This window comes from Prionailurus viverrinus, chromosome F1, assembly GCF_022837055.1.
Source record: "Prionailurus viverrinus isolate Anna chromosome F1, UM_Priviv_1.0, whole genome shotgun sequence".
NCBI classification, from domain to species: Eukaryota; Metazoa; Chordata; class Mammalia; order Carnivora; family Felidae; genus Prionailurus; species Prionailurus viverrinus.
This window is the reverse complement of record NC_062577.1, coordinates 424,645-448,710: the sequence shown is the minus strand read 5'-3', so window position 1 is coordinate 448,710 and position 24,066 is coordinate 424,645. Positions and strand designations below refer to the sequence as shown.

General features: G+C 41.8%; 1 protein-coding gene across 6 annotated transcripts in view; it reads left to right on the top strand.

Annotated features, from left to right (window-relative positions):
* The window catches only part of CDC42BPA (CDC42 binding protein kinase alpha), a 323,204-nt gene that overhangs the window by 248,278 nt on the left and 50,860 nt on the right, over nt 1–24,066 (top strand). For 2 of the 6 annotated variants that reach the window (XM_047839754.1, XM_047839752.1), the window contains 5 exons: nt 4,568–4,673; nt 5,060–5,208; nt 6,419–6,510; nt 8,763–8,839; nt 16,459–16,497. In XM_047839754.1, the coding sequence (XP_047695710.1) occupies nt 4,568–4,673; nt 5,060–5,208; nt 6,419–6,510; nt 8,763–8,839; nt 16,459–16,497 (463 nt within the window). Of the gene's footprint in view, nt 1–4,567; nt 4,674–5,059; nt 5,209–6,418; nt 6,511–8,762; nt 8,840–9,900; nt 9,949–16,458; nt 16,498–23,360; nt 23,466–24,066 lie in introns of all 6 variants that reach the window. The other 4 variants (XM_047839753.1, XM_047839755.1, XM_047839756.1 and 1 more) reach the window with 3 other exon arrangements.

The following is a 24,066-nucleotide window of genomic DNA, read 5'->3' as shown; positions in this document are numbered from 1 at the left end:
TGTTTCTGGGTCTGACTCAGAAATCAAGTTCTTAGTCACTCTACTGTCTATGTCCTACCTCCCCAACTTTTTAAGGACCGTATTTTAGATATCTTCTCTGTCTCCAAGTATGTCCCCGCATAATAGTATTAATAAATATTTCTGGATTAATTACTGTAAAGAATTTGGGAGGAGAGTATTAGATATGCCAGAATAACAACATAGACTGAAACTGGACTTTTGTAGTTCAGTAGTTATTTTAATAAACTGTGGTTTCAGGGGCGCCTGGGTGGCTCCGTCGGTTAGGCATCCGACTTCAGCTCAGGTCATGATCTCACACTCCGTGAGTTCGAGCCCCGCGTCAGGCTCTGTGCTGACAGCTTAGAGCCTGGAGTCTGCTTCAGATTCTGTGTCTCCCTCTCTGTCGAGGGAGACAAGACAGTCAAAGGGCAAGACAGTGTTGGGCTGGGGGGAGTGAAATTTTAAGGATTTGAGGTTGGAAACAGATAGCAATGATTCTGAAAAGGAATTGTTGTAGGAGACCCGGGGCCCAGTGGAACTTAAATGGCAGGAGTTTGTAACTGACCAAAGTCTTTTTTTTTTTCTTTAACGCTTCCCTTCCTTAATTTTTTGTAGCCAATAAAATGGACCTAATTTTAATCAAAAGTTGAGACTTAACGGGAGACCACAGGAGTAAGGGAATGTGAACATACTCAAGGTGTAAATAAAAACAAAATTACAAGAGATTGTTTTTTATTTAAAATGTTAAACAACAGGGGGTGCCTGGGTGGCTCAGTCAGTTAAGGTCATGATTTCATGGTTCATGAGTTTGAGCCCCTCATCTGGCTGTCTGCGGTCAGCGCAGAGCCTGCTTGGGATCCTCTGTCCCCTTCTCTCTCTGCCCCTCCCCTCGCTCTCTCTCAAAAATGAATAAACGTTAAAAAAAAAAAAAGTTAACGTATCTGATTTCCAGAGTTAATGAAACACATTGGACTTCTTAAGTTCCTGGAATGTGCATAAACCCAGATCACTGAGCTGTGCTAGACACTGAAGCAGACTGCTGGATGCCCAGGAGCCTGGCCATTTAAATGAGAATGTGGTTTTCTTTTTTTGTTGTTGTTAACATTTGTTTACTTTTGAGAGAGAGAGAGAGAGAGAGAGAGAGAGAGAGAGAGAGAGAGGCATGAACAGGGGAGGGGCAGAGACACAGAATGGGAAGCAGGCTCCAGGCTCTGAGCTGTCAGCACAGAGCCCGACGTGGGGCTGGAACTCACGGACCGCGAGATCGTGACCTGAGCCGAAGTTGGACGCCCAACCGACTGAGCCCCAGGTGCCCCGATAATGTAGTTTTCTTTATCGCCACCATGTAAGTGTCTTTTTTGTATTCTAGAAGGGGTCATCTTCCTCCATCCCCACTTACTCTTTATACTGTAGGTCGGACGATGAAATCAAAAGGTGGTGATCTGTTGCAGTGTCCAGAGTTAAAGAAATTTGAAGGAAACAGCCTCCTACACAAGCGTTCTTACTATTTCCTAAAGCCATTTTCCTTTAAAAGGCAATAAAATTACATACATGGATATAGAGCCTAAAAATATGTAACTGACTCGGCGGGGCAACGTCTTACAGCGATTTTATCGCTTTTAGCATTAGATTCTTTTTCTGGTCCTCCGGTACAGCGTCCGTCTGAGAGAAGCAGATCCCTTGTCAGGGGCCTCTTTAAGATCCACAGATACATGAATTTGACTCCTGGGGAGTTTAAATTCTAAAAGCCGCTAAAGCAAAGTTCAAGGTTTAAATTCATCGGCTGTATGCATCAGATACATCTTGATTTACCTGAAATATACTTTCCTTATTACTATTCAGTGGCCTGAATTTTATTTATGAGAACAGCCAGCCTTCACAAAGGCAAATAGTGTTCCCCAGAGTGTACCTACAATACACTTGTAGACGTTGCAAATTTCAACTCCCATTTTTTATTCCTTTGTGCAGTTACAGCTTTCTGTAAACCAGTGTTGTTCATTCTTCGTGAGCACGGTACCTTCTTTTGTAGATTTTCATCTGCTAGTAGTCCGGACCCCAGTCTTGCCCTGGTTTTGAAGGAGATGTAATAAAACACAAGCTTTCTCTTGATAAATTCTGAAACGTGGAGTGTGTCTTATTGAATATAATTTGAAAACATTTCCTTTTTTTAATGTTTATTTTTGAGAGAGAGAGAGAGAGAAAGAAAGTGTGTGAGAGAGTGGGGGAGGGTCCAAGAGGGGGCAGTACAGAGGATCTGAAGCAGGCTTCTGTGCTGACAGCAGGGAGCCTGATCCAGGGCTGGATCTCAGAACCGTGAGATCACGACCCGAGCTGAAGTCAGATGCTTAACCAACTGAGCCACCCATGTGCCCAAATTTAAAAACCTATCTAAGATCCTAAGAGTTGCATCGGTCAAGGTAGCCTTAAGACAGTTACGAATTTCAGTCAACTTTAACTGTTTCCCTTTGTTATTTTATTGACCATTTTAGAATACAGAGGAGCTTTATTGCAAGATAACCCTGATTTTCACAGAATATTCTACTTTAAACTTTCTAAATGTAGTATGCTTCAGTGCATCTAAAAAGGGTATGTTTTGTTTTTGTAAGATAAAATGGCAGAATCCAATTAATGAGAAATCTTTTTTTTTTTTTTAATTTACATCCAAGTTAGTTAGCATACAGTGCAACAATGATTTCAGGAGTAGATTCCTTAATGCCCCTTACCCATTTAGTCTCTGCCCCCTCCCAAAACCCCTCCAGGAACCCTCTGTTTGTTCTCCATATTTAAGAGTCTCTTATGCTTTGTCCCCCTCCCTGTTTTTATATTATTTTTGTTTCCCTTCCCTTATGTTCATCTGTTTTGTTTCTTAAAGGCCTCATATGAGTGAAGTCATAGGATATTTGTCTTTCTCTGACTAATTTCGCTTAGCATAATGCCCTCTAGTTCCATCCACATAGTTGCAAATGGCAAGATTTCATTCTTTTTGATTGCTGAGTAATACTCTGTTGTATATATATACCACATCTTTATCCATTCATCCATTGATGGACATTTGGGCTCTTTCCATACTTTGGCTATTGTTGATAGTGCTGCTATAAAAATGGGCGTTTGTGTGTCCCTTTGAAACAGCACCCCTGTATCCCTTGGATAAATGCCTAGTAGTGCAATTGCTGGGTCGTAGGGTAGTTCTCTTTTTAGTTTTTTGAGGAACCTCCATACTGTTTTCCAGAGTGGCTGCAGCAGCTTGCATTCCCACCAACAATGGAAAAGAGATCCTCTTTCTCCACATCCTCACCAACATCTGCTGTTCCCTGAGTTGTTCATGTTAGCCATTCTGACAGGTGTGAGGTGGTATCTTGTTGTGGTTTTGATCTGTATTTCCCTGATGGTGAGTGATGTTGAGTATTTTTTCACGTGTCAGTTGGCCATCTGGATGTCTTCTTTGGAGAAGTGTCTATTCATGTCTTTTGTCCATTTCTTTACTGGATTATTTGTTTTTTGGGTGTTGAGTTTGGTAAGTTCTTTATAGATTTTGGATACTAACCCTTTATCTGATATGTCGTTTGCAAATATCTTCTCCCATTCCGTTGGTTGCCTTTTAGTTTTGCGGATTGTTTCCTTCGCTGTGCAGAAGCTTTTTATTTTGATGAGGTCCCAGTAGTTCATTTTTGCTTTTGTTTCCCTTGCCTCTGGAGACGTGTTGAGTAAGAAGTTGCTGTGGCCAAGATCAAAGAGGTTTTTTGCCTGCTTTCTCCTCGAGGATTTTGATGGCTTCCTGTCTTACATTGAGGTCTTTCATCCACCTCGAGGTTATTTTTGTGTCTGGTTTAAGAAAGTGGTCCAGGTTCATTCTTTTGCATGTCGCTGTCCAGTTTTCCCAGCACCACTTGCTGAAGAGACTGTCTTTGTTCCATTGGATATTCTTTCCTGCTTTGTCAAAGATTACTTGCCCATATGTTTGTGGGTCCGTTTCTGGGTTCTCTATTCTGTTCCATTGATCTGAGTGTTTGTTCTTGTGCCACAAAAATCTTAATACTCTTTAGAAATCATGTAAGTGTGTGTGTGATTAATGTTAGATTAAAAGAGTATTATTTCTGCAGTCCAAGGGTGAAATTTTACCAATTTATCAGATATAAGTAATTTGAACTTTCCTAAATGTGACCAAATTAAAATTTGTAGATAACTGAACAGTTCAGCAAACCTTTTCCCACTTGTTGACAGGCAGGAGTGCTGTGGGAGACCTTTTGAAAGCAGATATTTAAGAATGTGTTTAAATTGGGGAAAATGGAAGATGGGCATCGAGGAGGGCACTTGTTGGGATGAGCACTAGGTGTTGTATGTAAGCGATGAATCACAGGAATCTACCCCCAAAACCAAGAGCACACTGTATACACCATATGTTAACCAACTTGACAATAAATTATATTTAAATATATATATATATATATATGTTTAAATTTTTATCACTTTCACTTCTTGTAGGATGCTTTGAAAACGACCTATATCTCACTGAAGATTTTCTGTTTGTTTTACTTTTGTGCTTTGTCCGTATACGTATGTATTCCAGGGTCAGTGATGAAAAGGACGCACGAGGGTATCTGCAGGCCTTAGCTTCTAAAATGACTGAAGAGTTGGAAGCTTTAAGAAATTCCAGCCTGGGTGCACGAGCAACAGTAAGCTCAGCGGTTTTGCGGGGAGAGTGATCACCTTGGGTGGGTCTGTCTAGGCTTTAGCGCACTGTGAAGTTTCTCCCAAGAAATCAACGAGTCCACGTCTTGGCCAGTTTGGGAAGTCATAGCACATCACTGCCTCCCTGTAATTTGCAGTAGGCAGCCATTGTTGGTAATAATGACGAAAAATAAACTCATCTGTATGTGAATCTACACCTATTTCTGAATTCAATGAAAAATGATACATTGTCACAAGTCGCCTTTCGGCTCTATTGTGTTATTAGAGAAGGTTAGTGCCTTTAAGTAGTTTCCAAATTTATTTGCACTCCCAAATTGGAATGGTAGGGATAAAATAGGATGGAGCTAAAACCAGTCGTATTATTTGATAGGATATGCCCTGGAAAATGCGTCGTTTTGCAAAACTGGACATGTCAGCTAGACTGGAGTTGCAGTCGGCCCTCGATGCAGAAATAAGAGCTAAACAGGCCATCCAAGAAGAGTTGAATAAAGTTAAAGCATCTAACATCATCACAGAATGGTAAGCTTGGGGAATAGACTCTCCTAGAATTATTTTAAGTTGGTCTAGACGTATTTGGGGGGAAAGTTCTATGTTTAGCCCCTACCTATCACTCTGCCATAGATCTTTTACAAATGAAGGTTCTCTTGGTGATAAATTTAATAATGGTAAATGTATCTTAATTATCACTGTTTTTGCTGTTCTTTTATGTAGTACAAAAAGTATATCCTCTCCACAGTCTGAGACAATTACCTGATGAATATATTCCTTCAATCCTCATCACAACAGTAGAGCAAATTATACTCTGAAGAAATAAATGATACAATGAAAATCTTAATTAGATGGGATATAAACATGGTTCAAGAATAAGTCAGAGAAACAATAGAAAGTTCTGGTCACAAATCAACATATAAATAGAAAAATCCATTTGGTGCTGGAAAGCAAAGTCCCAAAGGCATTCGATCGTGAAAAGAAATATGGTCCCATAAATTCAGTTTCTAACGGTGTGAAGCCTTTTAGTGCTTCGAGTGTAATCACTCATATTCCGAATCGAATCGGAGGTCAGGCACCCGGCACCCCAGCTGAATTATAAACTCTTGTTATGAATAATCCAGACATAAATTAAGTACGCGTTGCCTAAATGTGCTCGTGTGACACCGAAAATGGGAGAGAACGCTTTCCGGAGCCGGCGAGTCATCTCGAGCCCAAAGCGTCGTTGGGTGCAGTTCCCCAGGTTCTACCTGGACCCAGCGCGCGCCGCCTGGGACACGGGACCGTGAGCAAAGCCAAAAACTGTAGACACGCTCGTGAAAATGCTCCACTTCCGTGGCTCTGTGTAAAAGAGCCTCACCAAATTCTAAATTTGACCTGTAGTTTGAGGACATTTTAAAATTGAATCATTTAGCTCCAGGTCAGCATCTTCTCTAAAAGGCCAGATCCAAGGTGTCTCAGGCTTGGTGGGACACGTGGTCCCTGCCTGCTCAGCCCCGCTGTCATAGAGCAAGAGAGGCCATGGACCGTCCGTGAGCGGATGGGCCTGGCCGTGCTCCCGTAACACTTTATTTGCACAAGAGCGCAGGGCCGATTCGTCTGCCCTGCAGTGGTTCGCACTTCCCTGATTTGACATGACTGACACGGAAACCAAGAAACTCCAACCACGTACTTACTGTAGGATGGCTCCCTAACCAGCGATAAAAATAATGATGTTTTTCCTTTTTTTCCCTTATTGAAGTAAACTGAAAGACTCCGAGAAGAAGAACTTGGAGCTACTATCAGAAATCGAGCAGCTAATAAAGGACACTGAAGAGCTTAGATCTGAAAAGGGTATGAGAATGTGTTTTGCATCAATCAGGGCTGCTTCTGTTCTGAATCCGTTCTGTCGCACGAGCGTCAGCATCTTGCACGGGTCGGGGAGTTATTCACGCAGCAGCACTGGCGCTCACTGATGGATATGTGTATGCTCACGTCACACGCCTCACACACACACGTGCACTAGCCTGGTCTCTGAGTCATTTTGTTGTGCTCAATATACATTGTTTAAAGAATTTCGTAGTAACAGAAAAACTCACTTTGCCGTAATTTGGACCATTTTTCCATAGCCGCAGACTGTTACACAAATAATATTTTTGTGATCGGAAAAAACTATTATTTTTATAATATACCTTACACTATTTTCAGATGTTGTAGGGGGCTTCACTCCCGGGGTAGCTGAGGAACAGTGTATGAAGTAACCAAAGATTAATCCGGTATTAAAAGGCGGTTCAGGGATGAACTGTTGGGGCACTCCATTGCTTTCTTCCATGTCTGGTTCTTCAGTTGCCTGCCCTGTGGGATTTCTCAGGATCCATTCCCATTTTCCTGAAGGCATTGCCTGAACACTAATGAGTCTTAACATGAACAGGAATTCCCGAGAGCTTGGGAGTTCCATTACAGGAACTTCCTCAACTTTCTTTCCATAATGTGGGCATTCAGAATGTGAAGATGTAATACAAAGAAATTCAGAATGTTATTTTCCCAGTGAAGGGATCCCCTTACATCCAGTTATTAGAAATCCACCATCCTGACAAAGTCCGTATTCCTGACCGAATAGTGGACGAATTAACGGCTTTACGCCATGCTTCCCTCTAACTTCTCGGTCGTGTGACGCACGCTGATGGTTGGGTCTCTGTATCTGCTTTTAAAATTGTGGAGGAGAGGGTATCATACACGTGAAGGATTTGACATGAAAAAAACCCCTAAAAATAGCAGATGTTCAAGACATTTTTTATTGATGGCATTTCCTAGTGAACAAGAAAGGAAGGAACCCAGAAAAGGCAGATGAGGAATTCAGATTGAGCACAGGGCTTCTCACCAAAATGAGACTCAAGCTGAGTTTTCAGACATGAATGGTGGAAGGGAGCTGCACTATTTAGTGAGCAGAAGACCAAGAATATATAAGACATGTAGGACCTGTAGCCCTGAAGGCAGTCTGTACAGAAAAGACACCCGTGCAGAGTATGACTCTGGTGTCAGTGGTGGCGTCATTGTTAGCATGGATCTAAACTTGCGAAAGAAGTAACTCAAGTCTATCACTCTGCTTTATGAAGACACGTTAACCTGCCCCTTGTACTTGGATTTTGAACATTGCAGAATAATCAAATTTCACTTTATGTTGTAACATAACGTACTCTACTGCTTAAATAATGTAATGTGATATTTACATAACGAGGGCGAGATTGTTTTTTCTGCGTGTTTACTAGTATGTGCCAGTATCTGGACAAGGTTTGGCACCTAATGGGCTCTCAGTAAATACGTATTGATTGGATGAATTTCTGAACGTAGTACATCATCTGACATCCATGGTATATTGCTAGAGATTATTGTGAAAACCACACAAATTAGTGGATGTAACTTCCTAAGGATATGGAAATCAAAACGATGTGCTTGATTGCTAGCATTTATCATTGCCTGTATATTTTAAGAATTATTTTGGAAATTACGCATTTAAAGTTAATGTCACAGTGAAGAAATATGCAGAAACTTTTAAAACTTCATCTGAGAAAACCGAGGGTTTGAGTGCCTCATTTCGTCAATAAAACAATACCTGAAATCAGATTGAGGCCTTGACAACCGATTTTTCATAACTAAATACGTTTGTTGTATCACTACTTTACTTTCTTGTAAGAGGTCATGTATATTAGTGTATACTCTGTGTGCAGTAAGAGTGTTTCAAAACAGAAAACTTGTTTGGGGATAAATTAGCTTAGAAAAAACAGAACCATATTTTAAAGAGTCTCTCAACCCTACCACGATTTAATGTGTTTTTATAATGTACTCTAAGGGAAAAGAAAGAAATTCGAGAACTCAAGGCAGGAAACAAGCGTGTCGTGGAGACTGATAATAATCGACTCTTAAGTGATATTTCAAGAAACATTAATACGGTTTTTTTTTTTTTTAATGTAGAGTTAATAGGACTGATCAGCCTTAAAATGAGGTCGTTTGTGAACAGCTCTTAATAGATTCAGACAGGAAAGGTTATCCGTGAGAATGAGTTTAAATTGTTCTAGTTTTAAAAAACAGTTGCTGCTGTCTTCTAGGTATAGAGCACCGAGACTCACAGCATTCTTTCTTGGCATTTTTGAATACGCCTACCGATGGTCTGGATCAACTTGAAGTAAGTACTGAACTGTGCAAGTATTCTTTGTGGTCAGTTTCAAATTCAGGTTGTGATTTAAAATTTGTTGGCGGTGAAACGGTTTTATCGCTTCCCACATAAAAGGACCTAGAATCTTCTATAAACAAAAGCCTATTAAGAAAGGAATATGTTCTGTATTCTTACGGAAATGGTGATCACATGTATATGTAAGAAAAATCTAAGAAAGGTCTAAATATGAGCATCCCAAGATTTAAAAGAAATTTCATCCCTTCCCCTGGGAGACAGGAAATGCAGAACAAATCCTAACTTTTGAAGTAATGTTGACACTTTTGTTTTTTCTCCCAAGCATAGAGCCACAATTAAAAAAAAAAAAAAAGAAAAACGGTGAAAAAGGTCAGTCTCAGGATAGAGCAGTGCTGGTTCTAGCTCCAAGTCAATTCAAGTTTTTTTAGGAGTTTACAATAGGCATACTTTTTGTTACAAGTATTACGTGGAGAATGTTAGGAAGATTCCATAATAATGAAATAGTGACTGTATGCCTGTCAGTTTCTGCTGCTTAAATTCTTTGCCAGGGGGAAAAAAAACCAAATTCATAAAGTATATTTTCATCCCAGAAAATTCACGTTAGTGATTATACCTCTATTAAACAAATAATCTTGTATCTCTGTGCAGAGCACTGTTAAAGGTGCCGGAGTTAAAGTAGTGGCCAAATAGACCGCGCCCTGCTCTCCTAGAGGTTACGTTCCAGTGGGAACAATTAGAGGCAGAGAGATCCCGTTACTCCTCAAGTGTTTCATTTAATTTGATTATTAATGATCTGCCGTGCACTTCACCGTATTACGTTTTGGGTACAATATATGCATTGTATTTCATTGCTTTGGGATAGGGATCAGCTTTTAAAAGTAATTACTGGAGTTCTAAGTTTCGTGAGCAAGTGACAATGACTGCTTTTCTCATTTGTTTGTTTGAATTAATGTCATTTGCCTTTTAATTGTTTTACAAGATTTTTGATTTATTATTCTTATTAAATTGCTTCATCCATATTTTCTATTTTTTTTATTGCTGTATTCGTTAAATAGGATTCCTTTTCTTCTTCCTCATCTTCACTGATTGATTTTTTGGATGACGTAAGTCTTTGATTTTCAAACCATCAGTGAATTGAATTGAAGAGTTTTGCCTAGTAATGCATTCAGTTTTAGAATGATCACACCTGGTAATTTACTTGTGAGACAAAATTTGCTTCTTTCTTGTCTGAAATGAAACAAAGGGTTTATATTTTTTAAACATCAGGAAGTGAATATGTACTTTGAAAAATGCTTTGGCCGTCAGGAATCTGGATTCCCTTTCTTTGCAACAGTTCCGAAGACTGGAATGCTTATTTGATTATTGTCACTATGTGGATAAATATATAAAAGTCTTCATTTTTCTTTTTCATGGCAATTTCTGTTTCACGTTCCCCTTTGCAGCATTTTGCTATTTAATTTTTATGTTAGTTAGAAGTAAACGTCTGGTAATAAAATCAGAAAAAGTGACGTATTAAATCTTTCAGTAGATCTTATTGTAACATAATAATTGAGTACATATCAATTTTTAGTGCTGACAGAATTTCTCTTCTAATGTGGAAAGTGATTTTAGTTAACATATGTGCTACATGCACTATAAATTGACTGCATTATCATTTTCTCTCCTAAATTAATTCTGTAGATTTGATCATTTAGAAGTCCCTAATGTCTTCACTCTCTTTACTGAAATGCCACCTGTCCGCGTTCTCTCTGTTCCACATTAAATGGCACAAAAATCCCTGTCATAAGGCATTTTGTTGTCCTGTTGAACATTTAACCTTTCTAGAAACTGGAAAATAGAATGGGTTCAGATGCAGATGTTCTGCGCAGAGCCCAGTTTTTAAACCTGGGGCAATTTTTATGTTTTATTTTTTGTGTTCTGTTAAACATAATTCTTACATTCAGAAGAGTACTTTGCATAATTTTCCACTCAAGAAAACTCTTGATCTAGGCTTAAACATTTTTTTAACTGATTTTTTTTCTGCCTTTGAAATATCATACCAAAGTGTACTATTTTCCATTCTGAATGGAAACTATTTCATCATTCTTGAGACGGTCCTAGTTCACTCTACACTGTGATAGAAAGAGAACTCTCTTGATGTACAGCAGTATTTCATGTTACCATCTACTGGGTGTTTGTACTAAAATACTCAAGATGTTATTTCCATAGAAACATCGTTCACTTGAAAGAGAAAGACAAGGAAGTTTGAATAAATTCTTTTAATGGTTCCTTCCGCTAGAAAACCATTTCCTTTCTCTTTTTCTAACAAACCCTTCTCCCCGCCCCCTCCCCTCCCACACAAAGCTCTGAATGTAGAACACGGGAGCCCGGGTGCCCTGTGGCCGACGGGCCTGCTACAGGGACACCCGCGTGGCCCCGCTCTGTCCGCTGCCACCCGGCCGTAGCGAGGAAGCGTCCCGCTTTGACGTTCCTCCAGAACTCTCTTGTCCTTCACCCACCGGCGCTCGGCCTGAGCTCAGTTCACACGGACCACCGAGTCTTAAACCGGCACAAAGGAACCCCTGCTACACCGCGAAAAGGAGTTGAGTTCACACAGGCTGAATCTTTCTGATCCAGGCGCCAGCTCTTAAAAAGCATGGTCTCTGCTCCCGAGGTTCCCCTTCCCGCTTACTGGGTAAGCACGTAAGGTGACCCAAATCCTGCCTCCACCACCTTCCAGGTGTGTGGCTGGGAGCAAGTTACCCACCTCTCTGCGCCCCAGTCTGCTGGTCAGAAGAACAGGGGTAATAACAGCGGTACCGACTCGTAGGTGGTTTGAGAGCTTAAGGGAGCAGCGCACGTGAGGCCCTCACCCTGCTGTTGCCTTACTCGTCATAGGCCGTTCACCCCCTTCCCGAGTTCCTTTAGCTTCCTTTCTCGTCCAGGAGTCTGTTGTCGCCTGAATGTCGCCTTTAGCCCTCTAACCACCTTTCCACCCCCACCCGCGCAGGTCACCTCCCCTGAATCGTCAAGTCAGGTCACCGCTGCGTGGTGATTTTTACACATCAGGGACAAGGCCAGCAGTCAGCTCCCATTTTCAAACGTAGTTTGTCTTCTTACTTCATATTCTACGGCCGGAGGCTCTTTCTGGTTAATGAGTACGACCGCTCTTCCCAGAGTCCTCGTTCCGTTCACCCTCGAGGCCGTGGGAGGATGAGGTTTTTGAAAACCAGCGTCCAGTCCTGGGCACACTTGCGCTCAGCAGCTGAGACGCGAGGCGCAAAGCTTCAGTTCTCTTCGGCATTTGGGATCTTAAGGAACAGGGTGAATTGTGATCTTTGTGCCCACGCTCCTCGGAGTGTTGTGCGGGGCCGCCCCCGACAGCGAGCAGACTCTAACCCTCAGCCACCCCGCGCAACTCACCCTCGTGTCCTTCTTCTCTGGCGTCGGCCTCATTGCTGCAGAAGGGAAGCCGGGCACGCCGCAGACCCGGAATTTGAATTGCAGGCAGGAACTCATGGGTTTAGGAAGGGATAAAGCTGAGGTGGAGCAGGATTGCAGAAAGCAAGTTTTCTTTGGCCTCCGCACGCCATCGACCTCCTCGTCTGCTCGCCAAGGCCTAGCGACCTCGTTCTGCCCTCTGGTTTTTTAGAACCAAACCACCGGCCCCTCCCCGCCTCCAGAAGCACCTTTGACTTCCTTAAGTTCAGAATTCAAGCGAATGCTAGAATCTGGGCACACTCAGAGCAGTTTCCTTTTAAGTTGCACAGTTTACACAGGTCTTGCTACGCGTAGAGTTTCCAGTAAGCACGGCCTTGACGACGGAGCAGTGTACGGAGGTTCCTTCCTTCCCTCTGATTCGGGCGAAGCACCTGCTTCTGTGACTCAGGAGAACTCAAGTGGTTGGGCTTTCCTACGTGCATAATCATGAACTTCTTCTGAAAGAGAAAAGAACTTAGGATATATTCAGTCCATGCTTCTGGCCACCATTTATCACCGCCTTCTCCCATTAGTAAAGTGGGTGGTCTGCTGTCCCATTAGGGAAGTTTCTGGACTCTCAGTCTTTGGGGGAATAGGGAATTAGTGGCAACGGGGTACGACACTATTGAGGGCAGATAGAAGGGGGGTTAATTCATGTTAAAAGAAACTGACGTCACTCTGACCACTTTGTCTCTCGGGTCAGGCATTCCCACGTGTGGTGAGACACCAGTGACCGCAGGGTAGCCTCATCTTTTCCTCCAACCCCACACCCCAGTCCTAGACTGCCTGGGGTGACTCCATATTGGCCCAGCCTCCAGGTCCCGAACAGGGTGAGGGACAGGTGGAGCTCGGCAGTTTGGCCTTTCCCTCATCTGTTCCCTGCATCCCAGGGGCAAGAAGTCCAGGGATGACCACACCACGCTTACAAACTTCCCATCCTGGTCAGTTCGTTTTCTTCTTTTCAAAGGAACCAAAGATAATACTTGGCTTGACTGCATTAAAGGTAATGCTAATTTTGGTCATCTAAATGAACCACTTGTTGTTGTGTTTGGTAAACAGATTGTCATTTATTAAATCTGTGCCAGGTAGGTTTTGAGTTTTATTAAATTACGATTCTACACTCTGTTCATTTGGGCCAAGTTCACACACAAAAATGGGAATTGCCCATTTACCTGGCAAATGAGAATTTGCCAACTTGCTTTTTGGATGCTGTCTTACCTCCAGTGTGCCGAGGAAAGAGTAGACCAAGGAATTAAAGGTCAGACATAAAGGAATAGAGTTAGTACCATTGGTCCGACTGTCTGATCCTCACAAACCCTGTTTTCTTGTATCCTGGCCAATTCCGAGACGCCAGCAGTCGGAGAGTATTGACAAGCTAGTTCTCCTACTCCTTGTTTTGGCCTCATATTAAAATCTTGCTACGATGTCCTGAACTATTTAATTTCAGTCCCGGCTCCTAGCTTCCTTCATTCATCTCTTCCCTGTAGAGATCTCTTGTCTCTCCCCTGGCTTCTTTTATGTTCTGTCATCACCAGTCACAGAAATCTGAGGCTTTGCAGCATTGTGTCAGCTGGATCTGGGGCAAGTCGATCATCCATGAGAATCCGTGGAAGACAGAATTTTAAAACATACATTATAAAGATCTTTTCATCCTATGACCCACACTAGGTGTAGATCCTGCTGAGAAATTATGGCATTTCTGATATTTCCTCCTTCAATTCTTTTTTTTTTTTTTTTTTACAAAACTTCCATCCACATGTTAAATACAACCCAACTTGAAACTCACGTTTCAGGAGATTGTCATATGCAGCCCTTCTCTCATTTAGGCAGGATTCTATCTTAATTATATATACCAGATCTGTATTATATTCTCATACATTGAGGCAGTCTAGAGGGAAACACCCATGACCACCCAGACTTTCACTCTTCACTCTCCTGTTTAAGAAGACCTTTGGAATTCATTAACTGAATCTTAAAAGCTATTTGCCAAATCCGTGTCTATAAGATAAAGTACTTCTTTTGGTTTCTGCTTGTGTGCTTCCTCCTACGATCAGCCTGAGCATTACAGTGGCGACCGAGAGACCTAGGTAGAAAAGGCATAGTTTTAAAGTGTATATGATTAGAGATGAAGGCAACATACTGGCTTCTCCTGGGCTGTGAGACCAGTTCCACTGTTTGTACGAAACCGTGGTTGTGTGTCAGTGTGTAGAAGAGAGAGCGTAGTGTGTGTTTCTGTAATTGTATCATCAGGAAGCGGCCTAATTTCCCCTTCTTGTTGAAAACAGAAAAACAGCTGTCGGGTTTCTAGGTAGACACTTTGGGAAGAATATTATCACTATGATTTAGTATCATTATTAGCTTTATACGGTGCCAGCTGAGACCAGGTGTTGTCCTTCATACGCAGAGATGGTTTTGAGAGACGTTTTGACTTGTTTTTAGTATGGTGGCAATGTGTGTACTTTGAACTAGTCATGCATTTTTTCACGGATTCAGCACACTCCCAACTCTGCTCTAGAAGTGTAGAAAGATAGCCAGAAAGTCAAGGATTCTCTGTGTTAATCCTTGCACGGTGGTAGCTCCTAAGACATAGCAGATGGAGACGTAGGCCGCGAAACGCTTATCATCTTGTTAGAAAAAATAAATCCATGGTTACGTGCTGCGCCATGTCGAAAGTGACAGGTGCCGTAAGAAATATTTCAGTTAAGTATTGCAGCATTTCAGAAGGATTCATTCAGTACTTATTAAGGATTTTGAAATGGATAGGCTTTATTACGATAAGCATGTTACAATGTTTCTGGCCCTGAAGAATCCGAGTCTGATGGAAAAACCACATGTGTAAATCAATAATTATAACACGATTGGGAAAATCAAACTAATAAAAGATATGGACTGTATATCATAGGAGTATAAAGGAGAGATACCTGACTGAGCCAGGGGGCTGCAGAAAGGCTTTCTGAAGGAACCAGTGCCTGAGTGGGGTCCCCACGGATAGATGAGTATGGTCCACGGAGTCCAAGAGGAAGGTGTGCTAGTTACACACTGGACGAAGAAACACAGATTGCTTAGGAATCTGCAGGCCTTCTAATCCCGGTTCACCGTTAACTCTTCAGGACACGGTGTTCAAGTCAGCCCCCTTCCCATTTCCTAGAAAGAAATAATAGTTCCTGTTTAGCGATCTGCCAGACTTGTACAGATAATACCGGTAATCCGGAATGATCTTCTTACCCTTCCAAGTTTTCTCTGGGATCTTCTGTGGCTCCCATAGACTCCGTTTGTAAACCCCCTCCTCTAGGCCCCCATGCAAATCCTGTACGTCCCGCCTCCGGCCTCCCACAAAACTGTGCAGCAAACCTCAGCTACCATGTGAGGCCCACTGTTGGGGGCCCGGGGTCTTCCCCACCTTGTAAATACCTGACCCGTCGCAAAACCTCAGGACGTGTCAGGTTCAGTTGAATATAGGGAGTTGCCAGAGGTAGAGATGGTTTATGTGTGTGAAGCTCTGCTCTTTGCACATCCCAAAGTTCCAGAGGCTTGGGACTGTTTTGATGTGGTTACTACCTGCTTATTGTTCTTGCTGTTTTTCCCTAATTACTGAATCTTCAATGTCAGAAAGGTGACAGTCCCTTTTGACTTAAGCCTAATATCCAGTCAAGGCGGGTGGTATCGTTGAAGTAACTGTTTTTGTTTTCATTCACCGTCAGTGATCCCAAAGGCCTAATTTAGCTCTTACCATTGGAAAGAATCATCTTTGAAAACAGTAAGAGTTTGGTAGGGAAAAGACCGGCCCATGAAATATTTTACTAAGTGCTAACTGGCGCTCAGTCAGAATTATCTGGCTCCTTTTCGTTCTCCTGTTTCCAGTTGCTACTTCCAAACCTCCACAGGAAGGAGATCGTCCCTCGCTCGCTGGAGCACCATTGCGTGGGTCACCGCGCGGGGTCCAGCGAAAGCGTTACCGTCACCTTAGCCCGAATCCGAGCAGCCTTTTCTCCGTTGTCCTATCCTCCAGTTTTTCCTGAAAACAAATGTACTTTGGACCTATCAGAAAACGTGTCTCTCTGTGTATGTTGATAGACTTTGTCTGTTAACACGGCGGCAGCCATCGAGAGTCGTGTGTGTTTGTAACGTGTAGTATTCTCCTTTCTTTGTTGAAGCGCTCTCCGTCCTGCACTCCAGCCAGCAAAGGCAGACGTGTAAGAAACCACCGCACCGTGTGTCCCCACCCCACGCCCTCCTCCCTGTCTCTCACCCTTTTTGCCTGTGGTTGCAGAACACGCCCACGTCCCCGTGATGTGCTCTTACCTCCGCTGCATGCTTTGTGCTGCTGCTCTCGCTCTCGCCTTTCCGTATTTTCCTTTTCTTTCTTTTCCTTTTCTTTCTTTGGCTTGGGCCGTAAAGCTTTAGGAATGTTCGTCTACATTTCGGCAACCAAATGACTCAAATTATAAGGTATCTTTTTCATGTTTAGTAGGAAAGAAAGTGATTCTAAAGTTTGGTGTCCAAATCAGTCCCCTGCAGAGTAAATGAGTTTCTCAATAAGAGTCTGATATGAGCAGATACGTGGAGATTTCCTAGAGATTTTAATTATGTAGAAAAAAGCTTGACAATTCATATTGTGCAAAAGTCAAACGAATTTGGGGCAAGTTATAGATCTTATTGGCTATAGTTTGACGTAAATCCGTTCAGCAGAAATCTTTGATAGATTTTTTTAATGTAGTTCAAAGGAATGTCCCTAAATACATTTATAGATTTGAAGCCTTAATGTTGATAGTTAATTGTTTATATTCTAAGGTATCTCCAAGATTTTTAGAAATATCGTGACATTCTTTGTATATGTATTGGTAACCAACTGTCAGCATCATCCTGTACTAAGGCTAGGTCAGGGTCTGTCAGGATTAAATGGGCTAGGCCACTACCTCTATCCAGCACGATTCTGACATGCCCAGAGTGGGGGATGTATTTGTAGAAAGGTCTCAATTTCCCTACATCAGCATCCACCCCAATGTCATTATGCACAACACACACACTCCATAGTTGAAAAGCAGTGGGTTGGCTGATGTTTGCTCTGTTTTTCATATGCGATGTAAAATAGTAACAATAAAAAGGAATGCCTGTCGTAGGTGGAAGTTTTGAAACCTGTCGTCGGTAGTAACATTAAAAAGGAATGCCTGTCGTAGGTGGAAGTTTTGAAACCTGTCGTCGGCTTCATAATCATTGGTATTGGTCAGCACCTTAAATCCAAAATTCTTGAGAATTCTTGGACTTGGAAAGAGCTAGATCATGGAATTCTCTGGTTTATGGAGAACGCGGGAAACAGTAGGGTGGCTCGATTAACCCTCCTAGAGCACATGTTTCCAAACTACTGCTTATTAGTGAATAAGCAGTTCAGATACCAGTGAGGTGGCCAGTGTGACTTCAACTAGTACTCCATCGAGCAGTGAAGTCTTCGAAGAGATTGCTGGTTCAACCGATTTTTTTTATTATCCTGACATTTATAGGGTTAAAACCATTGGGTGCTTGGATTTATCAGATTAATCTTTGAGTATGTGTTAAGTATATCGTATAACCTCTAGAAAGGAAGACCACAGTATTGTGTGCCCAACGATATTAGGTTCAAATCATCAGCCTGTGACTTGACTAAATTTTTAACTGGTTTTTCTTTAACATGGTTGCAGTTCAGAGAGATTTTATTCGCTGGTTAAATATAGATTGTATCTCACTTGCCTTGCAGACTTCTAGGGGCCCTGACCCAGAACAGAATAGGGAGAAACTTCTGAGGGAAATAGCCGTTACAAGGTTCCTCCTGTTCAGTCTCTGTCTTCATCTTACAGGATGTGAATAAGCCTCACTGACTAGAGCCCACTGACTGTTTCTGTATGATTTTTTAAATGCAGATGTGATAGGCTTGGTAATCTGCTTCCCAGGATTTCTGCAATTTTTCCTTGGTTATGTATCTGGCAACTTAAAAAAAAAAAAAAACCTCTCTGAAAAGTGCTGATGTCTTGGAGGGAGCTGAGTGAAGAATTACCAGCTACTCAGCAGATCCATAGAAGCATCATGGCGGTACAGTGAGGGGCCCAGTGGCCCTGGGAAACAGCGGCGCGTTGCAGAAGGGACACAGGTCGTTACCATTCCTAACAGTGGCCTTGAATCTAACAGTGACGTACAATTTTGTTATAGCCTGTGTTTTTAGACAAGCAATATGTAATACTTTTATAAATTTAAAATTCTTTAAGTGACTGTTAAATGTCATATAAGTGAGGTATTACAATTTAAGGTTTACTGGACTTTTATGTCCAGTGTGCTGGAAAGTCCCATTCTTTATAAATGGTGCTATTCAATTAAGCATAGTATAAGAAAGATTGGTTACGAATACTGTTGTTAATGCCTGAATGTAAGTGGTTAATGGAAAGGTCCACAGTGTTTTCATTAATAGAAGCATTGAATTTTAGAGTATTCCTTCCGAGTTTAGAACAGAGATTTCAAATAACACGTAGCTGAACTTTCTGTTTTCTGAAAACATTTGTAAAGTCTCCAGAGTAGATCTTCAAATCAATATATGGAAAATAATGGGAAATTTTCATTGAGTACCAAGTTATATTGTTTGTAATTAGTAAGATTGCACTTACTTGTCATAACCTTGAGTAATTTATTATTTGCTTTAGGATGATAAAATATTATATTTGCTGTTTCCCAAATGATCTAGTATTTCCATAATACTGTTTTTATCATAAGTTCAATTAACAGAAATAATTACATCGTTGAAAGTTTGAGGTTATAAAGTGTTTCTGAATACAAAAAAATTGGATTACTTGCCACTTTGCTTCCAAAATACTTCTAGCTTAAAGGATGATGATAATGGGGGTTTTTTCTTAGAGTTTTAATTTTCTTAGAGTTTTATATTTACTAATGCAAAACAAAATGTTAGATGTCAGCTTTTTTTTTTTTAATCTAGATCAAATCCATATCAAATCTTGGTATCTTTTACTTTAAAACCAGGTTTCTTATGGGAATGTTTTACTTTTTGTATCTGTTCAAATCTGTAATTATTTTGGAGTAGAAAAGGCCCATTGATAAATAGTCAAGATGAGTCGTTTTAGTGGTTTTTATTATTTATCAGAAAACCATACTGCGTAGCTTGAGGACTTCACCTAAAAAATCAGATCTGATCCTAGGAGAGGAAAAAACTTTTCTGTTTGACTGTACTGCTCTAACAATATGTTTTGTCGATCATTCAGGAGGGAAATCCTAACAGATTCAGGATACATTATGGGCTTTTTACATGGCAGTGTTATGTATCGTGGATGATACCTCTGATAACTCATTCCGTTTTCCTTTTTTTCCCCAAACGGTAAAGCAATAGGTAAAAATTACATTGGATATAGTAGATGTTTCTATTGTCTGCTCCTCAGAATAATTCCTGGAAGTGTGTTTACTTAGAAAAGAGGATTAGGTAACCAAAACAATAGGAAAAAAATCACATTTATGTAAAGACATCCCTCATGTTTTCACAGTAGATTGCAGCTTAGAAATATTGAGTGAATGGCTTATACTATTAAGATTTGTTTCCAAGGTCTTTCTCCAGATAATATCAGAAGGTGCTGTCCAATAAATATTAGCTATTTATTGTTTTTTGCTATTTTCTCCTTTTTATCATTCCTTCTACAACCATTTACCCGATCAACGAATTATATCTCTGCTGTTGGTGTGTATCATACTTATCAGCTTTTCCTGAATTATGAATTCAAGTCATTGCACACATTGAATGCTATCCAGTTTTTCAAAACACAGAGAATTTAACTTCCATGATTTAAGTATATTACTAACGATTGTGTTATAACCATGATAATGGCTCAGAAGATAAGCACAGTTGATGTGCTGTCAATCAGTTGCTTTGCCTCCATGTTCTATGTGAATCATTGCCAGTTAATTTTCAAATTAATTTTAGGCTATCTGCAGAGTCTGCCTTCTAGTTATTGAGTATTCTGAAGGTTTAGTAAAATCAATTGCTTTTTAGTGGGTAGAATCATTAACTATAAGTGTGTTGGTAAGCTTGTAGTTATGGATAAAATTAGCATCTTGAGAAACCAGTCCTGTTGGTGTTAATGAACACGTTATATAAGTGGTATTACGTTTTTCTTATTCTTACTGTTAAACCTCTTTTGAGATGTTGTTTACATTGGCAGTAATGCAGAAAGGAAATGAAATATTTAAATCTATTAATCTAACAGGTATTTGCTTCCAACACCTTTTAGAAGATCTGGGAAAATTTTTTCTTAGTTTAATATTCAAAACATTATTGCCACCAGTTTATTCTTCTGTACCAAACTTTGTTCCTTGTCTTTCCTAAGAAACACACTTTTGAAAAATAAAGTGGTAATTTTTAAGCTTCACTTATACATTCACGTGTTTTAAAAAGTAAGAGTATGGGGCGCCCGGGTGGCGCAGTCGGTTAAGCGTCCGACTTCAGCCAGGTCACGATCTCGCAGTCCGTGAGTTCGAGCCCCGCGTCAGGCTCTGGGCTGATGGCTCGGAGCCTGGAGCCTGTTTCCGATTCTGTGTCTCCCTCTCTCTCTGCCCCTCCCCCGTTCATGCTCTGTCTCTCTCTGTCCCAAAAAAAATAAATAAAAAATGTTTAAAATAAATAAATAAATAAATAAAATAAAAAGTAAGAGTATCATCATAAATGGTATAGCTCAACTTTTATAAATATACTCAATGCCATCTCAAAATACTACTCAAATATGTTTACTTATTTAAAATTTTTTAAAATAAGAACTACCTTGATTTTGTTTAATCTCTGGAATTTAGTTTTATTTTAAGAGCATATAGTTCCAAAAAGTATGGTAATTTTCATTATTCTGTTATTAGAATTGGTATTGGGTTAGGTTTTAAGTCTAAACGTTTCCTCTTTTGAATAACCAGTTTTTACTTCCTGCAGCTAAGAAAATCGTTTTAAAATCTGTCCTCATTCCTGTGGTTTTCTTTTTTATTTATGAGTAAAAACTGTGAGGAGAAAAAGACTTTTTATAAGTGACAGAGATTCTAAAGAGGGGCCAAGAGGTATGTATTTGAAGCCTCAAGAGTTCCCATCAGAGTCACTAATTTCTGTCATCACGGATGAAACCCCGAAGGCATCGTTTTCCCTTTGTTCAGTATCACACCGTCAGTGTCACATTTTCACAGGGTCGTGAAACATGATGGTAAATGTTTCAGTGACCAACTGTGGGCGGAGGCAGGGGGATGGGTTTTTAGGCGTGATGACTTCCGCGACGTACGCCTCCCCGATCCCGGCGCAGGAAAGTGTAAGTAACAAAGCCACCTGCCCAGCCCCTGGCCGCAGCCGTCAGGCCTGCTCCCCCTGCCGCCGGGACCCCTGAAAGTCGGCTCCCGCCCTCCTCGCACTGGCACCGGGCTGAAAGCCACTGCCCTCCCAGGTAGGAAGCCACTGTGTTAGCTGGTCAGCCCCGTTCGTCGGCAGCTTTGTCCTTCGTATGGGGCCTCGGCTCCAGTCTTCCAGTCACGCTTTTGTGTGACCGGCCAGAAGCTTCCGCTTTCTTAAGATGACTCAGTTCTTCATACTTAGCAAAGCCCCTACTCAGACACTTCTTTGAAACTTTATGACAGGGGCACCTGGAGGGCTCGGTCGGTTAAGTGTCCGACTCTTGGCTTCAGCTCAAGTCATGATCTCACGGTTTCGTGAGTTCGAGCCCCACATCGGGCTGTGCGCACCAGTACTGTTTGCATATCCGGTCCGTGTTCGTTGAACCCTTTCCCCCGCGGACTCTTACTCAGCTTGCCATTACATAATCTTACGGAAACTAGCAGGAGGAGATTTTCAGAAAGTGGGACCTTTCTGCCTTATTTCCAGCCCAGGTTTATACTCCAGATTGATGATTTGAATGGAACACCTTCCCCATGCCTGTCCCCGAGCAAATTTGTGAACTGGGCAGAAATCGTCCAAGACTGTCCTTTTCTTCTTTCTTTACTCCCCTCTTCCTGGTCAGAGTTCACTGGCAGGAGAGAAAGATAATGTAACTCAGGCTCCATGATCATTAAAGCCTTGAGTGGAGGTGCCTCTGGTACAACAGAAAGAACACACAATTTGAAGGCAAGGGTGGGATTCAGGCCTGGGTCTCCCACTTCGTAAGCTGTACTGAGCTTTCTGAAATTGACCGCATCACCCGCTCCGAGCTGGGGCACGGCCGGTATGCTTCAGTCCGAGTGCTCCAATTTTTAAAATATTGAAGTGCTTTCCCAGCTGTGAAGTACATATGTACAGTCTTTAAGCTGACTGTTCTCTTTATTGACTTGTCACTTCTGATCTAAGCTGATTGTCCTTGCTGTACAGCACATTTGAAACAAATTCCCCTAACCTCTTTTCCAAACTGCTTTCCTCGCCTTTTCACTTTAAACACACGATCCTGGTCATTTTGAAAATTGCCAGACGGAACCAGTCATTGATCAGTTTGCTCCGTCTTTAATGCTCAGTTTTAACCCAACGTCTTTTGAGTCTCTAAAAACATTCGGTTAAAAGGGTGCGGCTGAGTGTGAGTGCTGGCATTTCTGCCGCAGAATAAGAGGGCGGAATCGCCTGCAGTGACAGACACAAAGCTGATAAGTCCGTTTCTTTTGCCTGCAAGTGATGCCTGGTAGAGGCCCAGATCTCGTTCTTACAAAGGACAGAATTATCTCGAACCTGCAGGACATACCTCTGTGAAGTCCTCTGCACTTGTGGGAGATTTCTCTTGTGAAACACGAACGTTTCACGTGGACTGCAAGAACGTAGAGTAGAGACCGGCACGCAGAGTGAGAGGTCGGCAGTGAGGCCTGCAGCATGGAGGTACCTGTGGTCATCTTTACCTCTGTTTACGGTAAAGCGAGCGGTCCTGCTTTTGTGGAATGACGCTTCCCGGAGGTCAACGTTCAGGCTGAAGTGCGTTTTCCTCTCTTCGCAACAAATGTTACCGTGATTGTGCCTTACAGAAATTCGCTAAGAGCTGCACGCTGTTTGAAAGTGATATCTTGGGTTTTTGTCGTTCCTGGCTTCTCCTAGACTGATCCCGTTGAGAACACGTGTGTGCGGAATCCGAGCATCCGGGTTTGCATCCAGTCAGGGTCCACATGTCCTCCCACTTCTTGCGAAGCTGAGCCAGCTAAGGTGCCTCCCCGGGGTAGCCCCGCTCTCCAGCTTGTCACTTGTCAGAAAGAGGGAATCGAAAAACAAGTGAAAGCCGACTCTTGTTTGACTCAAATATATTCTGTAATTAAGTCACGGTCTACTGGAGAGCATTGCGTTATTATTATAATGTAAATAGGACCGTAAAACAAAAGCAGAAAATTGTACCCCCCAAGTTCAACCTAAAACAGACAAACATTTATTTCATTAGAAAGGTAGTCTGTATCTGAAGTAGAGGACTGTGTGGAGCAGAGGGCGGGGTTCTCTAAATCTTGGAATTATCAGATACAAACGTCGGAGGCACACAGCCGTGTCAGGTGCCATTCTCAGATTTCAACTCTTCTGATCTAAAAAGATATGTGTAACTGCCGCAAAGTGAGCTTAAAATTAAAATTGCCATTGCCGGCCGCTGAACAGTTTACTCTAACTGCCCATCAGCAGGAGGCATTCGGCCGTCCCCTGCCTTGCGGTAGCACAAAACCACCACGACCACCACACCGGTGTTGTTCTGCACCCCACGTGACTGCTTTCAAACAGCCGGCTGGCCACTTTTCTCAGCAGAGGTCATTGTCTCAACGAGTCG